The sequence below is a fragment of the Falco biarmicus genome, chromosome 9 (genome assembly GCF_023638135.1).
Source record: "Falco biarmicus isolate bFalBia1 chromosome 9, bFalBia1.pri, whole genome shotgun sequence".
Classification (NCBI taxonomy): domain Eukaryota; kingdom Metazoa; phylum Chordata; class Aves; order Falconiformes; family Falconidae; genus Falco; species Falco biarmicus.
Window position 1 is genome coordinate 45,192,624 of NC_079296.1, and position 21,758 is coordinate 45,214,381.

Here is a 21,758-nt window from a genome sequence, read left to right on the forward strand (position 1 = left end):
AGGTTTGCAGGATTATATTCAGACAGAAAAAGCACTTTAGCTTGAGGGCACTATTCTATAAATCTGGATTCCCATACTGTCTTATTTTGCCATAATCTTTGTAACTGATTAGTTTGTGTATAAAATCACCGTTCATTTCAAATGGGATTTCCGTCCCTGGCTGCCTGTCAGTGCTTTGTGCAATACTATGAACCTCTGTTTTTCCATTAGTATTCACTGCAGCAAGATGATGAATGACACTGAAGATGAGTTTATCTGATGTGATTTCTTACTTGTCTTCACCCATTTACTGTATACCTCATTTTGTTTCCTTTGTTATCTTCAGTCTTTTACAAAGGAAAGCTTTTTTTTTTTTTTTCTTCCTCATTATTACTGTTTTCTACATATCCGTGAGCCTGATCCAGTGTTCCTTTGAAAAAACTCTCATTGACTTCAAAAGACACTGGAACTTGCCCCTATGGAGATTGAATGCTTCTGGAGGCTGAATGCTCCTGGCATACTTAATATTGCAGTAACACCACCTACTTGTCCCCTCTGTATTTTGTCTCTTTTGGGGCTTCACAGTTTACCATGCCTGCCAATAAAATGCTAACATTCACCCCTCTTGCATGCCTTTCAGAAGTGTCACAGCCTCTGCCCACGCTGACAGCACATGGCAATCCTGCTTCAGGCTCAGCTGGCACCATAATATCAATAAAACCCAGCACCTTTATTATCCCAAAGCGGTCAAGAACCAATTCATCTTGTCCACCCCTGAACTGGCAGGAAGATGTGATATGCAGCTTAACCCATGACTGACCTTGGCCCCTTTCAGGCAGTCAAACATTCATGCTGTATTTCTTCAGTATTCATAGCATATGTTTTTTTTCTGAATGTGCCAATGCAAATGACTGATATACACATAAGCAATTTTCCCCATTACAAGATGTCACGTAGCAGTCTTTACCTTAGGACTTTTCCAATTCATTTGCAATTTTGCAAAACATGTCATTAGGATTGGGGGAAAAAAAAAAATCCTGAAAGCATTCAGCTTCCCCTCCCTCTCCATAAGCCCAGCCAAAGGGACCAGCTTTTTAATTATCTAGCAAGAGTCAGTAAAATGTCCCATCCTCCTTAACAGGATCCGCAGGCTCCAAACTCATTATCAGATTGCTTTTTATCTTTAAGAGTCAGCAATTTAAGCTCCCTCCAGTGTTATAATCACCATAGCGATTATAGCTCCACAGTGCAGCAAAGTTTTAGAACACTACAGATTTGGAGCCCACTGTTACTACCACAAACACTGCAATACACAGCCGTGGCCAGGCAGCACCATACTGGGAAGCTCAATCTGCTTACTGGAACAATCTTTAAATAGTATTAACTGGCAGACAGTGGTTCCTCTAACTCATGCTGCAGCAGCGTTAGGGGGTTGTCATGCGTCCTGAACAGAACACAGCACATAGTTCGTAAGCCATCATATAACTGGCTCTTATTTGTTAGAGGTTCAACTCTCCGATAAAGTGGGCTGAAAAAGGCAACAGAAAATGTGTACATTTTTTTAACTACTGTTCAAAAAACAGCATTGTTTTTTCAATAACTACCAAAAAAAAAAATTACTAAAAAAAAAACAAACCAAAAACAAAACCACACCACGATAAAATAATAGTAAGCCAGAGATCACAGCTTCAGGCTCTAGCATTATTTTTATGGAAAAGAGCGCTCCCATTTGTCTCAGCTACATAAACTTGAAAGGTGAGTGTGAAGCAGAGTAAGATGAGCTTGGATCAGGCTTTCTCAAGAACTCAGCACCCATCAGGCAAGATTCAGGCATCGATATAGTTTGGCTAGACTTTATAGAAGTAGCTTCTAGGAGCCAAACACTTTTTAAACCTGGCTGGTGTACCTAGATGCCAATGAAGGATCTGGTCTCTCTTAGAAATCTGTCCCTCGTTAGATTCAACAATCACTCTTCTGAATGACAATAGAAGGAAATTCAATATAAATTATTTTGAAGATCTGAAAGATTCTCTCCCAGCATGATAATTACTGTGTTTCCATTGCTGTTAATGACATCTAAGAACTGGAAACACAAGCAACAGTGGAGGATTAAGTAATTACAGAGTATTAGATGCATTTGAAGAGCAGGGTCACAGAAAAAGACAGAAGAGAGTGAGCATGCTGTGGGCTGCTCATCAGCTTGAAAGCTATAAAATATCCCCTCGTATTCACAGCTTGCTAGCTGGGAAGGACAAAGGCTCACAGTACAGATCAGCTATTCTTTATTGTCCCCATTCTGGAGAGCTACAGCTTTTATGGGTAAGTAAAGCTCTTGTTAACTATAGATAGATATGATCTCTTAACGTGATTAATTTTCTCCCATATAGGAATTGTAAATGTATAGAAATAGAAAACTAATTTAGGATCATTAGAAGTGTAGTTCTATGACAAATGCAGTATTATAGGTGACCTGAAATTCTTGTGTGTCTTATTTCAAACAATATGTAACACTTAAAAGTCATATGAAAATTAAGGTTTGTTTAAAGATCACTAGAAAATTATGAGAATAGCAATGAAAAATGAACTTAAAGCATTGGAAAAATGTGAGTACTCATGAATTTAAGTATTTTGAAGGGAACTAAAATTCATCACGCTCTATTGACAGTACAACACACATCAAAGCGAAGCTGCGCACAAACAGGTCTGCATTTTGTCAAGTGCTACTGAAAAGCTGCATTGAAGCGGTCCGGCCTTTGAATATGTTTCTCTATGACTCAGCTCTAGGCCTACATAACCAAGGGCTTACACTCCAGCTTTATGACCACGCCACACGAAAGGAATGACATTCACAGTGGATTTAAAATACACCTTTGAGATTTTATTTCCACTATTCTCCAGATCATTCCAAGGCATCAGGTAACTGGATCAAAGGGTTCAGCCTTCCACCTTCATTCACATAATGGTAACTTACTCCACAATTAGATCTCATGACATCAGTGGAACTAATCTTAGTATTACTCAACATGTTTAAAGGTGAAATAATTTGTCTGAGTATAACAACTGAGCAGCTACTTAGAGTAATCACCCTCCTAGTCAATTAAGTAATTATTCAAGTGAAGTTAAACATCTCAATAGTTTCGGAACACTGATAAAAAAGCAGGTTTAAATTTAATTTAAAAGCACCTTAAGCAGTCAGAGAGATGGACACAAGATGTAGGTGGACTAAACCAGTATTACACAGGCACCGCTTCTGGCTAAACCAGCTCAATTTATACAGAATTACTGCTGTAGGACTGACTTTCTAGTGTGATTCAGGTAGAGATAACTAAACTTTGTGGATTGTTTCTTCTCCTACTCCTACATAGTTTATGTGTACCTGTCCTGCTTTCCAAACGTTCCATTCAGAAGACTTACTCTTTTGAAATATTTGTTGATTGTGGCTAAAAGTGCTTATTCCCACTGTTGTTAGTGTTCTTTTGCTCTGTGATGGTCCAAGTAACTTTTAATACCCATTCATTTTAAACTATCATTTCTGTGCTTTGGGATCCCCTTCCCCTTCATTGAAAAGGCTACATTAAGGAAATACAATATAGTGCCACTTGGAAAAAACTGAATTCTCTTCTCACTATTCTAATAACAAAATCCACTTTTTTGGGGAGCTACTTTCTAATGAAGAGCATATTTAAAATAAAATCCATACAGAAAAATTACTTCATTCAGGACTCAGTCCAGTAAAAGTATTATGACAGCATAATTCCTGTTTGTAAACTGGTGTGGGGACTTTCCTAGGGCCCCTTATAGACTGAAATGTAAAATTATTGTTCTGTTTACTTTAAAAGTATTTGGGAATAGAAGTTGCTCACCTTTACTGGAATACATCTAGAAACTCCTTCAAAGACACCAATTCCAGAAAGAAAAAGGAAATGCTTATCCATTTAAGAGAAATTAGCCCATGTTACAGATTATAGAATAATTCACCTTTAAGGCAGTAAGAAATATCACAAATAAATTTTTCTGATCAGCACTGTTCAACCCATTTGTCAAAACATTTAGCAACCCAAAACTATTTCATGAAAAGCATTTCATCATTCTTTAACTTTGCAAGAAAAAGTAGAACAATAAGAAGAAATTAGTCACAAAGTACTTAAAAATGCACAAGCTCACCACAGCAAAAGAATGTTATGACTTGTGTGCAGACACTTCCTTCCCCCCTTTATTAAACTCTTCCTTTTCTCCTTTCTCCAAATCCCCTCCTATACACTTCAATATTAAAACACTGACTTAGATAATTTCTAACGACTGTAAGCATTTCTTCCAGGCAAACAGAAGTGAAAGAACCTGCAAAGATTTTTGAATGTGATAGTTCTAGGCACTGTCAAAAAAGCTCGTATAGTGTGTTACATAAACAGAAGTTTGTGCATTAAAACCTCATTGCAATATTCAGCCCAGAAAAGACACCCAAGACAGAAGTCATTCATGTCATCTTGTGCAGGCTGGAGCTATTGTAGCCATTAAATCTGTCTAAAATGCTTTAGAACTGATTGTGGGGTAACTGCTTTATTGAATTTATTTCATTGATACAACCAGGTTTTTTTTCCAAGATGTCAGTCTATATAAGCCTGCTTCCTTTCAAAACAAACAAAAAAGTTACCCAAATTGAATTTTCAAAAGCATTAGGACACCTGTGCTTGTCTACATACCTTTAAATCTGATCCTTCTTGCTCCACTGGGAACAAGCACTGAAGTAGCACTTTATAGGCATTGATAAAGTGACGTACCGATGAGCAGATTCTGCTGAGCAACTCAGGTTTTGGAGCACAGGACTAAAATATAGGTTATATACTGCAGCAACAGGTTACTTGTATTAAGCACTGACAGATCTCGTAAGGCCATAATTTTTAAACTATGTGTCAGACCTCAGAATGATCCTCTTTTCAGTATGAGGTATCTTCTACTGCACAAAAATAGCCACACACACCCTCCACTAACTAGGAAAAAAATAATCCTAGCACGTCCATCATGAATCAACCTTGAGGCTATCTTCCAAGGATGATCTTCCCATCCCTATGAAGTTATAAAACAGGTCAAATACACGTCTGGATTGACACTATAATACTGAGCACTACAAAAGCTTCAGACAGTGCCCACAGGAAAAGTTGCCAGAATTTATGCAAGTTCCCACTACAGTCTGCTTTATTCTGGAAACTTCAGATTAGTCAAGAGCCTCACTAACTACACCATAGATCGTGTAACAGCCTTCTCAACAGTGCAGAGACAAGATCCTCCTCCCAGTGGCTTTTCTCCAGATCTTGAGTGGAAAATGGAACAAGCAGTTAGCATGGACAAGATAGGTGGAGGAGGAGTTGCAGACAAAAGCTCTGTCCTTTCAAGAATCTAGAAATATACTCTTTTTTTCGGCACTGTACCAGAAAGCAAAGAAGAAAGGAATGCCCCTTAAAAGTCTGACAACGTAGCTTTGTACTATAGCCTCCTAAATTTACATGATACACCCACCTCAAACAGCATTTGTCACACAGAAGTGGAACAGACAAACGCTCGGGCCTGTGAGTTCCCTTGCACAGACAACAGTAATTAATTAAACCCTAGAGTTCAGGAGTTTTAGTCTGGACTGTAAGACCTTTGTGTTGTGCCTGTTTAGGTGGAATCCAATAATTGAATGTGCCTCATAACTTATCATCTGTCCACGTAGCTCCCACGCTACCGGGCGTGCTGGTGGGGCCTCCTTGCTCTGCCAGCCACGCCACATGATGGGTTGCCACTGTTTGGAGCCAGTCCTACTCCCTGGAGTCTACCTGGTGATGCTCTCTCCACTGCAAACACGCCTTCTGGTTTCAGTTGTGCATTGCCGTGCTCCAGCAATACCTGTACACCAACCAAAACATCTGCAATCAACCAGCTGGCTTTGCAACAAGTCCCTGCGGAGAACGGGATTACACACACTGCCATGGCCAGGGATGAGACTTTTCTGCTTCACTGCAGAGGCAGCAGACAGCTGGAGCTGAGGGATGGCACATCTTCCCAGCTATCCAGCCCACCATTCCGCAGTCTACCTCCTACACCTGTCAACAGCTTTTCTTACGACAACACATATGACTGTTTAGCAGGGATAGTTGAGGACTGGGCTGATGCTTTGATACCAGCACAATGGCTTATTTTTTCACAGCTGATCTTTTACTTGGCTGAAAAACCCCTTGTAGGAGTTGTCAGCCAACGGAAATTAGTGTTTTCTCTGCTATGGAGTCTAATTGGTTTTTCCTCCACTGACAGCTCTTCAAGCTAAATTTAGGGAGCCAGGGAAATTAGACTGAACACTATTTGGCTGAAACTACGGCCTACTTCCCCATACACACATAATGACCAAAGGGAAGGGTTCCCTTGAATTCCTTTTGTGCAGCAGAACTACAGAATGTGAGCAAATAGCAAGCCTATCATATAAAAGATCTATGCTTAAGATGTATATTAACCGTGTGATCAAAGGTACTTTTAGAGGGCAACATCACTCACAAGAAAATGCAGAAAACCAGATCTCCAGTGAGCAAGCAAGGCAGAGGGATTTCATTCATTTCCATAAGTCAGTCAATTTATACCCAGCTGTCACAATTTTTCTGATTACTTTGCTGCTCACATTGTCCTAGTCAGCATGTAGCTTTGCCAGCTCTGACAATTTACCCCTGTGCTTCACAATACTTGGTGAAATCAACACCTTCTAGAACTAAACAGCTATGGAAAAAGCTGAACTTTCATTTAAACCAGAAAGTTTCCTGACCTGTCGTTTACAAAGAAAAACCTGAAAACATGACCCAAACTGTTGCTCACAGAAGAGGAAAGTAATTTTAGGTGCATTACTCATTCCTTTTGAGCATAGTACATTCGTTGCTATTCTTGCAAGTCTGATTTCTAAACCCGAAAGCTGGCGTTCCCCTTCCCTTGCATAAGGAAGGAAAGCATCTGGGAGCTCAGGCTCTGCATTAGCCTGTGAAGCTGTCACCTGTCAAACAGGCCTATTCCATAAGCACCAAGTGTCACAGTTAAATTACCAGGCACGTGAAATGGCGCATACTTCTACACAAGTTTAAAACATTTTGATTCCTTTACACTAAAGTGAATTTTATTCCTATTCTCCATCCCTCAAAAAAGGACTAAGTTTAGCAGAATATGATTAAGCAGCTTTTCATGCTACGGGTCATCTCTTCAGCACATATGTTCTCCCTGACTGCACTCGGCTGGCTTTCTTCCGACTTATCTCACTGACCTGTTTTAGGTTAATCCTAGGATAATCATATTTTTCCTCTTATCTGTTTTCAGTCAGGGTTCTCCAGCATTTTTCTTGATGACTCCACAGGGCACAGCGTAAGCCACAGACCAGCAGGAACTGCTTTCTACCCCTACCTCCCCCCTGCCCTCCCCCACCTTTCCTGTATTCCCTCCTTGGTGGAATTCAGTTATCCAAGAATAAATTTGCCAAGGAAAAGTTGTTTTCCTCCTCCCAATCAATCTCCATTTCACAATCAATTGCTATTTTTCTCACCATCAACAGCGTATTGATGTGTGTTACCACAAGGAATATCAGTACCCCCTTTTACCAGGGCCCCTTCCTCTGAGCCTGAATTTCTCCACTGCAAATTTCTGCAAATACAATCTTCTCATCATGAGAAACATGGCTGAGTCTCTTGCTGTTAACAATGAAAAAAGCCTTTGTTCAGGCACTTACAACTTTATACTTCAGTCATTGCACTGTGAAACTCTCAGCTTCAACCATGTAATTCCCATCCAAATAATCCAATATTTCTAGATCTCCTTTAACTGCCTAAATTTTCAAGTTCTTTGCTCACTTTTGTTTTTCTTAAGTTAAAACTATGCACAGGTTCTCAAAGGATAAAATTTAAATGCCTTCCTGCATCAGCATACTCTCAACCATATGATGAAGTTGTCTCCTACCACACAATGCAATCATATTGTTAGTAAAACGCGTGCTCAGAAGCGAACCCCTCTGTCCACCCATCTGTTTTCTAATACCCCTCTCTGAACATGCCTGAAAACAAACCTGACATCAAAGGCCAAAGGAGAACTAAGATTTCCGGACAAACTGCAGGCCAAGCAGCAGACGGACAGTAGGGAGCCCTTCAGAAGTAAATGCTGAGTGTGGTGGTGATCAGCAGCTGGGAGAGTAAGGAACAGTCTAAGGCCAGCTGATGCACATCTTGTAGACATACCGACACCATAGTGAACTCCCTCTAATACTTGCTGCTCCCCAACCCCTTGCAATGCTCTTCTGTTTAATGGTTGGTGCTCAGGCATTAAAAATTCAACACTCAATATCCAGCCATGGCAGCCAGATGCTGACCCATTTGTGTTCTACATCTATTTTCTTTTTCTACTTTACCGCTAGGTAATATCCTATTATTCTTTACCTCTTTTTTAAAAAAAAATAAATAATGCCACACATTACAGCATGTAAAGAAAGAGTATTTGTGGCTGTCCTGGCTGATCTATGACAATTAAGAGAATTTTAGACATGGATTATAGAAAGCTTTCTTAAATCCTTGAGATTAATAGAGAACGTTAGTGTAAGTACTAGCCAGTCACGCTTAAATTCCTGTTTTTATCATCCCTTCCACCTGCAGCTCAGGCTAAACAATCAAAATCTCCTTAAAAACTCGCTGCATTCTCATGTTCTTTGAATAGTAAAAAGTTCAAAGGCGCATCCTACAGGATCATAGCCACTGAACAATGCTCAGAGGAGTTCAGTATGGGTCAACGCAGTCCAGAAAGGTTGCAAAAGCAATGGGCAAAGGCTAGTTTTTGTGGACAATACACTGGGCTTTCATCTATCTTTTTAGTCTTTGGCAACTGGCATTTTTAAAACGCGCTTAGAAACTGTACATATTTGTCCATTAACAATGAGAATATTTACCTTTAGTCTAAACCCGGATAAGAGAATATTGGGGAAAATACTGCCCTTTTCAGATTCTGAGAGGGCAGGAGGAAATATTTCAATTCCCAGATAGCAACATGGCTCCAGTTTTCTAGGACAACCTCTACAAGCCATCTAATTCCTACCCCTTTTCCTCCTTGGAGGAGGTTGCTGCAGGGTGCAGGGGCAAGGCAGAAAGGTTATATATGCCCCACATGATCATAAACTACAGGACTGTCCCGGTTAATTTAGAGTTAGTGTTAGGTGCCATTCCAAACAACATCTTAGATTTCATCCCCATGCTGCCATACACATAGGATCGAGCCTTAAGCTCAGTTCAGCTTAATTAAATCAAGGACATTCCAGTGAACATCCACCAAGAGAACCACAAATTAAAACACCGTCTCAAGCTTTCAAAAGTATTTAAAGAAAAAAAAAAATTCTGCTTTTCTAATTTAAGAATTTTAATAAAGCCAATGTGTCCACAAAGTAGAAATCCTTTCTTGTCCACAGATGTTTTCTGTCAAGTAACTTCCATTCAGAAAAAGCTAAAAATGTCAAAGGAATCCTTAAAATTTACTTTCATTGTGAAATCTTTACAATTACAGAATAGACAAGAGTAATCAACCACACTTCATAGAGAAACAAGTGTAAAAAAAAAAAAAGTCAGGTGATGAGCTGCTCATAATTATATCCCCTGTCATCCTTAGGATATTGGTTTTAAAGTCTCTCCCCAGCTCCTTTTTAATCTAATGATTTTTTTCTCCTACATCTCATCACCCTTGAGTGCAGTGACAAAGACACAAAACGTATCTTTTAGCATGGCCATATGTGACTTTTCATGGAGACATAGATAATAGCTTAGCTGATTTATAGGACAATTTCCTTGCCATAGGTTTGAAAGTCTGAAGAGATGGAGGAACTATTCTTTTCCAATACTTTATTTCATGCACCAAGATAAGATAGTTCTATTGGAAAGCATGTAAGTCAGCCCTGTCCCAAAACAGTTGCATGCCTTTCTAGAGATGGAATACAATAATTCACCACTGGAGAAATTAAAAAAACCTTTCCTCAGATTGAATTGTACCTTTCTCCTCCCTTTCCTGGTAGGGCCACCACAGTCAAAAGCAGCAGCTTTTGCTTCCCTTGGTTACAGCAGAACTGTTGTAATCATATAGCTGTACCATTCACAGTCGGCAGGAATGTAAGTATTTCACCTTGGAGGCTTTATTTGCTCTTAAGACACATATGCTGACCAGCCCTTCTAGATTTCTCCATCTCCAATTTACATCTTTTTTATGTTTCATTATAAAATAAATACAATAGCACATTCTTAGATGAGGAGACCTGGAGCCTTACTTCTATTACCATTGCTAATTCTTGTACTTGGCATACAGGCACATTTGTTACCATAGGTTTATATGGGTGTTGACATGGACCAGGAATTATTTTTGTTATTTCAGGGAAGAGCATTAAAAAACACACTGCGAGAAAACAGAGGCTTACAGTGACATGATTTTGCAGGCAGCCACATGAGTATGAATGCAAGTCACCTTCTCATTTTGTTTATTATTAAACTGCTAGACAGACCAAAAAGCTATTTTCCAGTATTATGACTTGAAAGTTTTGTTTCTTCAGGTCTCCTCTTATGCCTTCCAGCTACTCTTGACATGCAGAACTCTAGCAGTTTATCAGCATGGACTCTTACTCTCAGCTGTTACACAGGATGCATTTAATGTAAATATATAAAATATATTTAGTAAAATATACTAAAGGTAAGAGGCAGAAGAATAAGTTTAGTATGTGAAATTACTAAAGGAAGAGGCAGCAGAAAAAGCAGACACACAAGACTCTGCATTCAACTGGACTAATTTGTTTCAAGCCCTCAAACTGGATCATACTGACTTCACACTGCTCAGGATCCAAACAGTAATAAGTGACAGCAAATGTAGCACTTGGCATTGCAACATAAGGTCTATATTTCCTCTAGAAAAAACGAACCAAACAAACAAACAAAACAATCCAAACCACAAAATAGTTCCTACACGTGTGAAAGGGTAGAAAATGAGAAGAAAAAAAAAATCAGATAAGGCATTCCTGTTTTAGGGAGTGCATAATCAGTCACTGAATAAGAGAGATGTGTGAGATTCCTTCTCTCTAGGTCCCTGAGGACTTCATAGGTCAAAACTTGTGCTAGGAACTGGCACAGCAATAGTCCAAGGGATCCAAAGAGCTCACACCTCATGTTCTTTCCCCACTGTAGAAGCCAGATGAAACCTCCATGGTCCAGAATGTTTTCTGCGTTGTTTCTGCTCTCAAGATGATCCAAAACCATCTCCCACAGCGGAAGTCTGGTTTCTGTGCCTTTATTTAGTAGCTTATGCACAGATTTATGTGTGAAACAATAACCTAACCGTTCAGGTAAAGGAGAAAAAAAAAAAAAAAAAAAAGCAGCCTTTTGAACTTCAGTCTCCAGGGATTTTTAAATTCAGGCCCTGCAGGTAATCAATGAAAATGTAAAATTAGAGCTTTCCAGGACAGAGCCCGAGTCCATTTCCCCTATTTCTACAGTGAATTAAAGCTGATCAACAATATTCTGATAAAAATGCTGATTCAAGAGAACAAACAAAATATTTCTTAGGAACGTTTATTCTGCTAAAACCCTCCTCAGAAGGTAGGCGGGCAGGCACTCCCACTGCCCAACAAGCCCGCTAGCCTGGCTGGCTTCTTTCCAGCTTGCCAGGCAGCAGACCAGTATGCCAGGCAGCCCCCGGCGGCAGGGGGAGAAGCACATTTGCAAGAAATCTGAAACAAATTGTTCTGTTTTGCCTGAAGTTCCACCTCATCAACATTCTGTTCCAGCACAGGATGAGACAAAATGTCAACACCACAGAATTTTACACAAAACAGAAATATCCTTCTCTGGACAATTTTAGTCACAGTCTGTATGTGTGCCTCTCCACAAAAATAACTGTCTCTTCTGACGTCTGCTTTAATTCCACTTTAAAAGCATGGACTTAAAGGCAATGAGTATTAAGGAATCAGTGCCATGTCAATAAAATTAATCAAGTTTTTATAAACAACACGTTTTATAACGTGTTTTAAAACAAGTTTTATAAACAAAACAAAAATTACATGATGAAATTCTGAGTACCTAAGAAAAGGGTTCAGTGTTTTAAGAGTGTTACAGTTAAACACTGCCTTCCTGCAAAACTTTTATAAAAATAGCTCTTCAGTCAGCTACTTGGTTGAGTCTCCTGCTTATAGTACTAATTTCACAATACTACAGACTGTAACCAGAGAGATATTTTATGAGGACTTTGTCATCATGCATATGGTGTTATTCTACTGATCTATTCCCTGGAAAAATAACAATGCACCTGGATTTCTAATTACCACTATACCAACCTAACAAGTGACCAGTAATGTAGCCTGTTCCCTGCTATTTGTAAAACCACCTCCCCACTTTAGAGTGCGCGATTTGCCTTTTCATCTTTCTATATATACTAACTGTATCAGAAACGTAGTTGCAAATATCACTACTGTTCTAATTAGAGGAGAGAGTACTACAAGTTAAATGTATTACCTCATGCCAACACATTTTGGGTCTTCATTAGGACGAAGTCAGAGTTCAGCAAATAATTCATTCTCACAGGATCCTAACTTATTTGATGTTGCTCTACCAGCAACTGTAGCCTTCTGCCCACTCCCACTGGATCTAGTTTAAGATCAAAGCTGATTCAACTGTCAGGTTGCTCAGGTGATTTTTTTTTTTTTTTTTCTTGCAAACCCCCCTGTTTTCTACATGTGTTTCATTCATGCAAAAATCATTTATTCAGCAAGTTGTGGCAGGAGAATGTGGACAGAAATGGAAACATTTTTTTAAAGCAGGTCAAAAGATGTACAACAAGGTTAATTTCCATATACTCCAGGAGCTTTCAGCCTGTTCTTATTAAGAAAACGGCAACAAATCTGAAGTCATCTATTTCTTAAAAAAGCCATTGATCTCCCATCAATTTTATGCATGGGTTGCCCTTAGCACATGATTTTGAAGAGGCCACAAAAGACAGTTACTTTGAACTACAAAGCCTTTCCACGAGACATCAACACATACAGCTTCAGTTTCTTAATCAAAAAAAATAATATTGACACTTCCCCATAAAGATTTTTAACCTGATGAATCCATTCATTTTTCTACAGACAGCATCTTGTTTAAAGCACAAAACCAAAATTGTTTTTCTTAAGTAACAGCTTTTGATTTTTTTTTTAAACCAAATAATTTTTCTTCTCAAAGGACAGTAACAGCCTTTAATTACATTCTACTTCCCTCCCTTTAATTCATCCTCTCTTCAAAACAACTCAAGACACTTCTGGTTCCTCTGAAGTAGATTCCTGTATGCACTAAATTCATGGCTTCTACTTTTTAAAACAACACCACATTAACCAATGGACACATTAAGAAAAGAGAAAACAGTGAAGCCACCAAACAACAAGTAGTATGAATTATTAATCCTGGGCTGAAGAATTTCTAGACTAAAACTCATAACTCATCTTTTTCAATGAAATAGTTTGTGAAGTAAAATGCTATTTTACTACAGTTTTGGTAGCACTTTACATTATATTCTACTATAATTAACTACTTCAGCCATCAGTTTTCCCAACATTATTTCTTACATTCATTCAACCACTTCAGGTCTTTTCACTTTAAGGAAGTAAATGGAGGAGCCTTCAGATTGAAAGGACAGAAGATTTAGGACAAATCAGTAAAAGAAACGGTAACCAACTGTCATGACTGGATGTTATTCCACAGAGTTTAAGGCATTAAAGAAATGAATCATCAAGTCACCGACTGTGATATGCAGAACGCCATTTAAATCAACTACAGGATTAACAGGGTGGAAAGCAGTTAAGGGTGGCATGAGTTTACAAAAGCAGTTGCAAGGAATGCAGGAATTTAAAAACAGTAAGCTGATATCTGCATAGGTAAATTGCAGAATTATAGTAAAGTATAAAATTACTAAACACAGATATGATAAAAAAAGGAGAGAGTCTCCGACTTCTGTGGAGGCAAGTAATGCTCAACCTCTCTTGCTTTAAATGTATTTTTAAGGAGCTGGCAAGAGGGTGAATAAAGGAGATACTATTAACTATGCATTTCAATTTCTACAAGCCTTTCAGTAAGGTTTATCATATACGCTATCTTGGGGTTAGAGATAAGGTTATCTGATGAAGTTTGAAGGGCAAAATAAAGACAGCTTTCACAATAGAGAGACATAATTATTAGAGGTTACCTTTGCTGGAACCTGCATCATTCAATACATTCATAAACAATCCAGAAATAGCCGAATGGTGAAGAGGTTTTGGATTATTTGGAGTACACAGCTAAGAAGAACTGCAGACAGTTGCAGAAACATATTATCATCCTGTATAACCTGGGACAGAGAGGCACATCAAGTTCAGTGTCTGTAAATACAGAACACAGATGGGGAAAAGACGGCCTAATTATGAATCATGGTGGGGATCTAAATTAAGTCTCTCTGCCCAGAAGACAGAAAGTCATTGTGAATAGCTGCACAAAACACATCCTCAAATAGACAAAGGATTAAAAGAAAAAACAAACAAACAAAAGAAAAACCCTATCTCTGTCTTAATCCCAGTCCACCTATATCTTGAAAACACTTTCAAATTCTAGCTCCTCACCTAAAAAAAAAATAAAAAAAATAAAAGTGAACTGGAGAAAGATTGAGACAAGTTATATCAAAGCTTCTGTAGAGGAAACGTTAAATGAACTGGCAGAAGAATTACAAGGGAGGGTTATAATAAGAATCCATTTAATCATGCCAAGTATGGGAAAGGCAAATAGTGAAGCATCTTTCCTTTCTCTTACTACAGAAACTCAAAGGCTATTAGCTTTGAGCTTTTTGGTAGCTATTTTAAAACAAAATGAAGTACCTGTCTTTTACAACAGCAAAACTGTGGAACTTAATGTCATAGTGTGCTAAGGAGATAAAAAGTATGAATTATCTTAAATAGGCAATTAAAAACATTATGGAATACAAGTCCATCAAAATGTATCAAGTGCATCGATGTAAATACAAGGCACATTTCCAAAAGCCAAGGTTGCCAGAAACTAAGGGAGAAGTATGTTACTGTATCTGTTTCATGCTTGCATTCTTTCAGTGCCTGCTACTGGCCACTATCAGACCAGATACACATGTAATCGAACTGCAAGTGCTATGGTTAGGGTAAGGAGACACTTAGAAATGACAGGCTCCATTTGGGTTCTCTAACTATTCCTCTCCCCTCCCCACTTCAAACTCTGCCACAGTTACTTTATATGTTGGTTTATTCTTCCAGATGTAATTTATCTCTGCACGTCTATACCTGCACAAGAGCTATGTGCTAAGAAGCAGACGGAGCCTTTGCCCTCACACTTTTGGATTAAACGAGTTATTTAGTGAGCCTATTTAGATCTGGACCCTTCAGGAGCTGATCTTACGGTCAGCCATTGTCACTGAAAAATACCAGAAAGAACTAAAAATATTGTCCATACAGGCTCACCACAGTTCTCTATACCATTCTGTTTAGAAACCCTGAGTCAGCACCTGGAGTACCTTGGGCTCTGCGGAGATGACCCAAAAGCTGAAGATCAGATCCTTGAAAGTCTGAACAGGATTCTGCTGGCTCTTACTGAAGACAGCTAAGTATCACTCCAGATCACTGTTTGACCCTTTGCACAATCCAAAAGCATTCACTGAAGGTTTTCATCTGTTGTGGTAATCTGTATTACAAGTGACTGCTGCTGGAAATATAGCTGCCCTCAGCCTGTTTTGCTGCTATCCTTTCTCTTTGTATACTCATAAATCAACCTGTGACCAGATAAAGCTACTAGTCACTAGAGCACCTGAAGCTGCAGAGAAATTCCAAAGTTAATATTTTATTTCCTACAAACTCCTAGGATTAAATTAGAGTGACCCTATCGGTTAGGAATTTTAAAAAAGCAGTTCCTAGTTTCCTTATAAGAAAGTCCTTAAGGTCTCTGCACATTCTCCTGAAATGACATAAACCTGCATTTATTTGGATCTCCTGGCAGATGGTAATTTGCTACCTTAAGGACAATTAGCCATATTTTTGATGAAAAAAGGCTAAGGGAATTGACTGCTCTCATTGCTGGTCTAATAAAAGAAGATGTGCCTACCTACAAAATGAATCGCTAGGCCATACCTCAGGAATAGTCTTAATCCCTTACTTCCCATGCCTTATGCAAGCATCCTTTTATAGTCAGAGAAGATGAAACTGCCTTCCTCTTTGCTTTGCCACCTGTGCTTCAATTCCACATGAGGCAGAATAATCAACTGGAATTACACTTGCTGCAATTCAAGCAGATGACTGCTTCCATATATTTAGACTAAGCCTTCAAATACCTTGTTAAATCAGAACCTTGGATCCCACAGACGTCCACTCAGAATTCTAGGAAACAAACAACATCTAAATAAAACAGCTGCAAACCTACTGCAGGTATTGTTAACACTCTTATCATTACAGAGCAGAGATCCCTCAGCCTACTCAGAGAGAGTGGAATCTTCCTAACATTGGCAAAAATCCTGAAGGGCAATCCACGATGTGCAGTGAAAGCAGCCCAGGTGCTTTCAGAGATAGCTAAGAATGGTATGTTCTACTAAAGTGTTACTACAAGACATATTACAGCACATTAGCTGTACGTTTCCACTCTTGAGTTTTGTTTCATGGCTACCGGCTACTGGTCTTAACTGCAACTGTTTCATTCCAACATGGCAAAACCCCACAAGTTCCTCTCCTTTACCTACACAGAGGAAATGAAGAAACCATGTATTGAAGCAGATTTGGTTCCAGTTTTGATACCTTTGCTGGAGAGTACAGACCAAGAAATGTTGCTGCATGCTGGGAGGGCTATTGGCCGTATCTGTTATGATAATCGTAAGTATGGACTTGCCAGAACCCTATTTTCCCTAGCTCTAAGGTATTATAACCTGTAACTCTCAGTTTTATGAGACCTGAGCACATAATGTACTTCAGCCTCCAGTTAAACATACAGTTTACACAGGTCACAGACACCAGGCTGAATGCATCCCAAACACCTCCAGAACTCTGGGCTTCCCCCTGTATTTTTGACTTCAAGGTAATACATCTTTGTCAAAACTGCTCTGCAAGTACAAGAGTAGCAGAGCCTCATATATACCTTAATCTTGCAGAACTGCCTTGGGATCAAATCCTGAACGGTTTTGTCTTCTTTCAGAGTAATAACAGTGTCTATAAAGCAAAGCACTTTTTTTAAAAGACTCAGAAAAAGCATATCTAAAAAATAAAAAGTACTGATATATTTATCTCTGCAAGGAATTGTCCTCCCTGAGGACCATTGCTTGCATATAGGAGATCTCTGTGCTCCATATTTTTCCATAAAGCCAGTACACTAGCTTGCCTGTTGGTCTCAAGATTTAAACCCTTTCCATTTACTTGCCCCAACAAATTAAGACTTTTTCTACCTTTAATCCCCAGACTGACCAAAATTATTTATTGCATACTGGAGGTAATATGGAACTTTTTACACCGTACCTTCTATCTATTTCCTTCTACCTTCGACCTACCTTCTCTTACCTTTCTAGCATGGACCTGCATAGCTTTACCTAGAAAGCTATGGTTTTGCCTCGGCATTCTTTGCATAATAGGTACTGTATAGATTCTACCGGTCCCCTGCAAGTTATGTGTATTTGCAGCAATTTTATAAAAAACTTCCCCATATGATTACACGCAAGCCTCATGCAACTACCGTAAAGCCAGCATTACTACAGCATATGGCCATACTCCAAATCTGCTTCACTTCTGTCAGAACCAGGCCCAGCATAGATTTAACAAGATGACTATGACTTTAAGATATGTGCTTTAATAATTTCTAACACAACAATAAATACATCACAGAAAAATTAACTTCACCGATTCCCTGACTGATTCCCTACAATTGTGTATGCTGCAACAGCACTCAGGTACCTTCTGGAGTCTGTCATATATGCCATCATCCATGTTTGACTAGTTCTCAGCAAGACACTGCTGCAAAAGCCGTGTCACCATACTGTTAAGCAACCACTGTCCAACTTTGTATTTCATAGCTCTTGGCATTCTTAAAGTCATTTTAGATATTAAGCTTTCATTCTTTACAAGACAAACTACAAAAAGAAAACGGATTATCAGTGTTTTCCTCAGCAACTCTACATGTGGGTGGAGACAACTGTAGTTAGTATACTAAAACCAGGATCAAATTAGTTTTTACTTACTGTACTTCACTGACTTCCCTTAAGGGACATGAATTTACACCTGCTTGGAAACCTTATCAGCCCATAAAAATCCCAATGATACCTTGAATTCAACCACTCTTCATTCCTACATGCTGATCAGCTAGCATTCAAAACGCTGAAAGAGGATGATTCCCCTGGATCAACTTTAAAGCAGTCTGTCTCACAGTGATTTCTTGTAATAGCCCAGGTATTTGTAAAGTGTCTTGTTTTACAAATAATATTTTTTTTCCTTAAAAAAAAAAAGTAATTCTAACATGCAAAAAGCAGGTATATGGACATTTGCTCTGAGTCAAAACACTACTGATCTCGGAAAGCAGACCTGTCACTAGACCATGCTTTATCCTGAGTTTCCAGTCCCTTCCCTCTCCCTGCCCTTCAGAACAAAAGCATCCACAGGACAAGGCTGAGATTCCCATTCCCTGAGAGAAATAAGCCAACTGTCTGTTCCTCACTCAGTTTTCAGGTACACACCAACAGATACAGCCCATCAGAACTTGCATTAGTAGCTGTAGTAGTAATAGAGATGCTCGTGCAGTTGGCTTTATGTATTTTTACAGTGGCTTAATTCCTTCAGTCAAAGCAGAACCGGGAGGTTTAGCAAAACTGCCCTGAACCTGCATTTCTCACACACATGCATTCACTTAGACCCACAGCACAAAAGCTGTATAAATTCTAACAGTGTGTGACAGAACCAGACTATATTGCTGCAAACCATCTCAGTTGGACCCTTTTTACTGATCTAATTGGACCCCTATAAAAGGGTCCCCTATATATTGGTCCCCTTTAACCTCTACGCTTACTGTTACCAGGGGATCTTCAGGAAGAGCTGGTGAAGGCAGGAGTAACCACATCGCTAGTCCGAATATTAACTGATTATGCAGACAGTGAACCCCTTGTCCACGTTGATCTACTGGCCTTATGCAATCTCGCAGACCTTGGTAAGTAAATGTTTTCGTATCTTCAAGTAAAATATCATCTTCACACTGTCACTGCCTTTCTATGTATATGCAGAACACCCACAGGTTTTTGCTCTGGGGGTTTTTTGTCTTGTTTTGGGTTTTTTTGTTTCTTTTTTTTTGTTGTTGTTGGGTTATTGGGGGAGGGGTTTTGGTTTGGGGGTTATTTTGGTTGGTTGATTTGGGTTTTGGTTGTTTTTTTTAAACACTACTGATACCTAATCAGGGACTGGCCACCGTATCTGTATTGGATGCTTTGTATTTTTCCTGGAGTACCAGCTATTGCAGGTACTCTATTAACACAATTAAGATTTAAGAGACAAGTTTTGACCCAGAAAAAAGTACAGAGGGCATAACTTTATGTAATAAATTGGCAGTTTCAGCTATGTCAGATATGGTATCTTAAGTATTCATTTATTAAAATTTTATTTAATTATTAAGTTTGTATACCTTAATGAAACAGTTTCCCTTTTCATTTATGCAATTTTCAAACCAAAGGTGTCCTCACTGATTTAAAATACATCTACCTTACTTTAAACAAGTTGTGACAGAAGAAAAAGACCAAGTAGAAAACTATTACCACGCTTCGTATATGGTCTAACGACAATTTGATTTACTGCTGCCTGCATTTAGGGGGAGGGAGAGGCAGGGAAGTGGGTATGGTACCACACTGTCACATCATCCTCCAGTGAGGTCTGTCCTTTGTAGATTTCACATTACTTAATACCATACTCCATCCAAATCTGTACTACATCAGATACCAGCAAGCTTCCAAAGAAAAAAAAAATTTTTTGTTAACATACATCCTGTAGATATTTAGGATCCCAGCAAGACTAGATGCATCTAATAGAGGCAAAAAATGTACTACTACAGCCAAGTAGCATGTGCCAGTTTGATGTATTAAATAATCATACTACAGATGGATTCATAAAAGTCAGTGAAATTAAGCCAGGATTAATTTGAAAGCTGTTATAAAGTCACAGCTACAGGAATTACACAAAAATGGTGTTAAAGAAAGTGGGGGGAAGAAGGGATGGAGTAGAGTTTTGCTATCTCAGTGCTGTCCAAAGGGACTGAAGTGTCTATAAGAACAGAAAAAACATTCAAGACCAAAGTATGTCTAATCACTTCAGAATATAGGGAGATATGCTTTCAACATTTAATCAGATAAACATTCCAAATCCTGACTTTATCAAATACACAGATACAGCCAAGGAAGCTCTAAGCAAGACCAACATTGCTGAACAGCTGGTGAGACAACTGAGAAGAGCAGCGAACCATGAGAGGTTAGAAATTGTGTTTGAGGTCCTGCAAGCACTTGCAGAAAATGGTAAGGCTCCTTTCAGCCTGGGGGAATGCGGGGAGACTGGGTGCTGGCACTTAGCTTCAGCCCCAGGTTCAGTGTTTGCCATGGGATCCTACTAATGGAACCAGCAATCCCTTCAGTGGAAATAAGACACAAGAACATACAAAATTCTGGCCTAAGAAGGACTTTGAAGCTTAATAGGTGAGGCAAAAAAGAAAGGAGAGAGAGCATAGCATTCCATTCCGTTTCAGCGGATCCATAAGACAGCAGATTCAAACCAATGTTCTCCATGGTGCTAAGAGGAAAGCAGACTAGACAGATTGCTTTTTATAAAAAAAAAAAAAAAAAATGACAACAAAGTAGCATAGAAGATGTCTGTTCTAAGCAGTGGTGTAACAGGCACCAACAAGAACCCACTAAAAACATCCGGTTAACTGAACAGATCTTAAAAGAAAAGAAAACCCATGACCAGTAATACAAGAAATGTCAGAGATCAATTCTGCCTTGGTGTTATCCTACCACCAGAACGCTCCTTACAAATAAAACCAAAACAGTGACTACGTCTGAAAAAAACACTGGCTAAAGTTCAAGGATTTAGCTTCCTAGTTTGAAACACTTCAAAGACCCAAGAAGCTTTAGTGTGCTTTTACTGTGATCTCTACAGATTCTCTGAAAGTGCAGCTGGTGGAGGCAGGGGTGCAAGAGGTGCTGTCCGAGATCCTGCTGAGGCTCCAGGGTAGTTCACAAGCTGAAGACACGTGCATTTTGAAGGCTGCATCAGATCTCATTGTCTCTCTGCTGCTTGGAGGTAAAAACAAACAAACAAACAAACCAACCCAAAAAACAAACAACAAAAAAAACCTCAGAGTACTGACAGTCCAGATACTTAAAGAAACCACACCAGAAAGTCTCCTTAGCAGAGAAGTTGCCATCTGCTCTGTCGCTTTCATCTCCTTAACAGGGACACATCTGCCCCCTGTTTCGTGATCCTTAGGGGAATTCTCAGGCACCACGCTTTTTCATTTTATAGGAGCCTAGTACTCACAGTGCCATGCTTTCCTTCAAGCATATGAGTATGTTGCCACAGGTCATCTAACACCACTGCAACCACTCCTGCGCAGCACACAAACACAAGCACTTCAGCTCGTTGTAACTGTACCTGTGGTTGTCAATTCACACCCTGCTTCTATAACTTCACTTTCAAAGCTGCCCTAAGAGCTGGTTTTTAAATTTAAGCTAATCATCAGGTTAAG

General features: G+C 39.1%; 1 protein-coding gene across 1 annotated transcript in view; it reads left to right on the forward strand.

Moving 5' to 3' along the window:
* The first annotated feature begins 2,117 nt into the window (after nt 1-2,117).
* LOC130154893 (rap1 GTPase-GDP dissociation stimulator 1-like) overlaps nt 2,118-21,758 on the forward strand; it is a 33,852-nt gene continuing 14,211 nt past the window's right edge. The window contains exons 1-7 of the mRNA XM_056351575.1: nt 2,118-2,298; nt 15,503-15,613; nt 16,460-16,582; nt 16,745-16,870; nt 19,053-19,181; nt 20,404-20,529; nt 21,170-21,313. Of these exons, the coding sequence (XP_056207550.1) occupies nt 2,295-2,298; nt 15,503-15,613; nt 16,460-16,582; nt 16,745-16,870; nt 19,053-19,181; nt 20,404-20,529; nt 21,170-21,313 (763 nt within the window). The 5' untranslated portion in view covers nt 2,118-2,294. The remainder of the gene's footprint in view (nt 2,299-15,502; nt 15,614-16,459; nt 16,583-16,744; nt 16,871-19,052; nt 19,182-20,403; nt 20,530-21,169; nt 21,314-21,758) is intronic.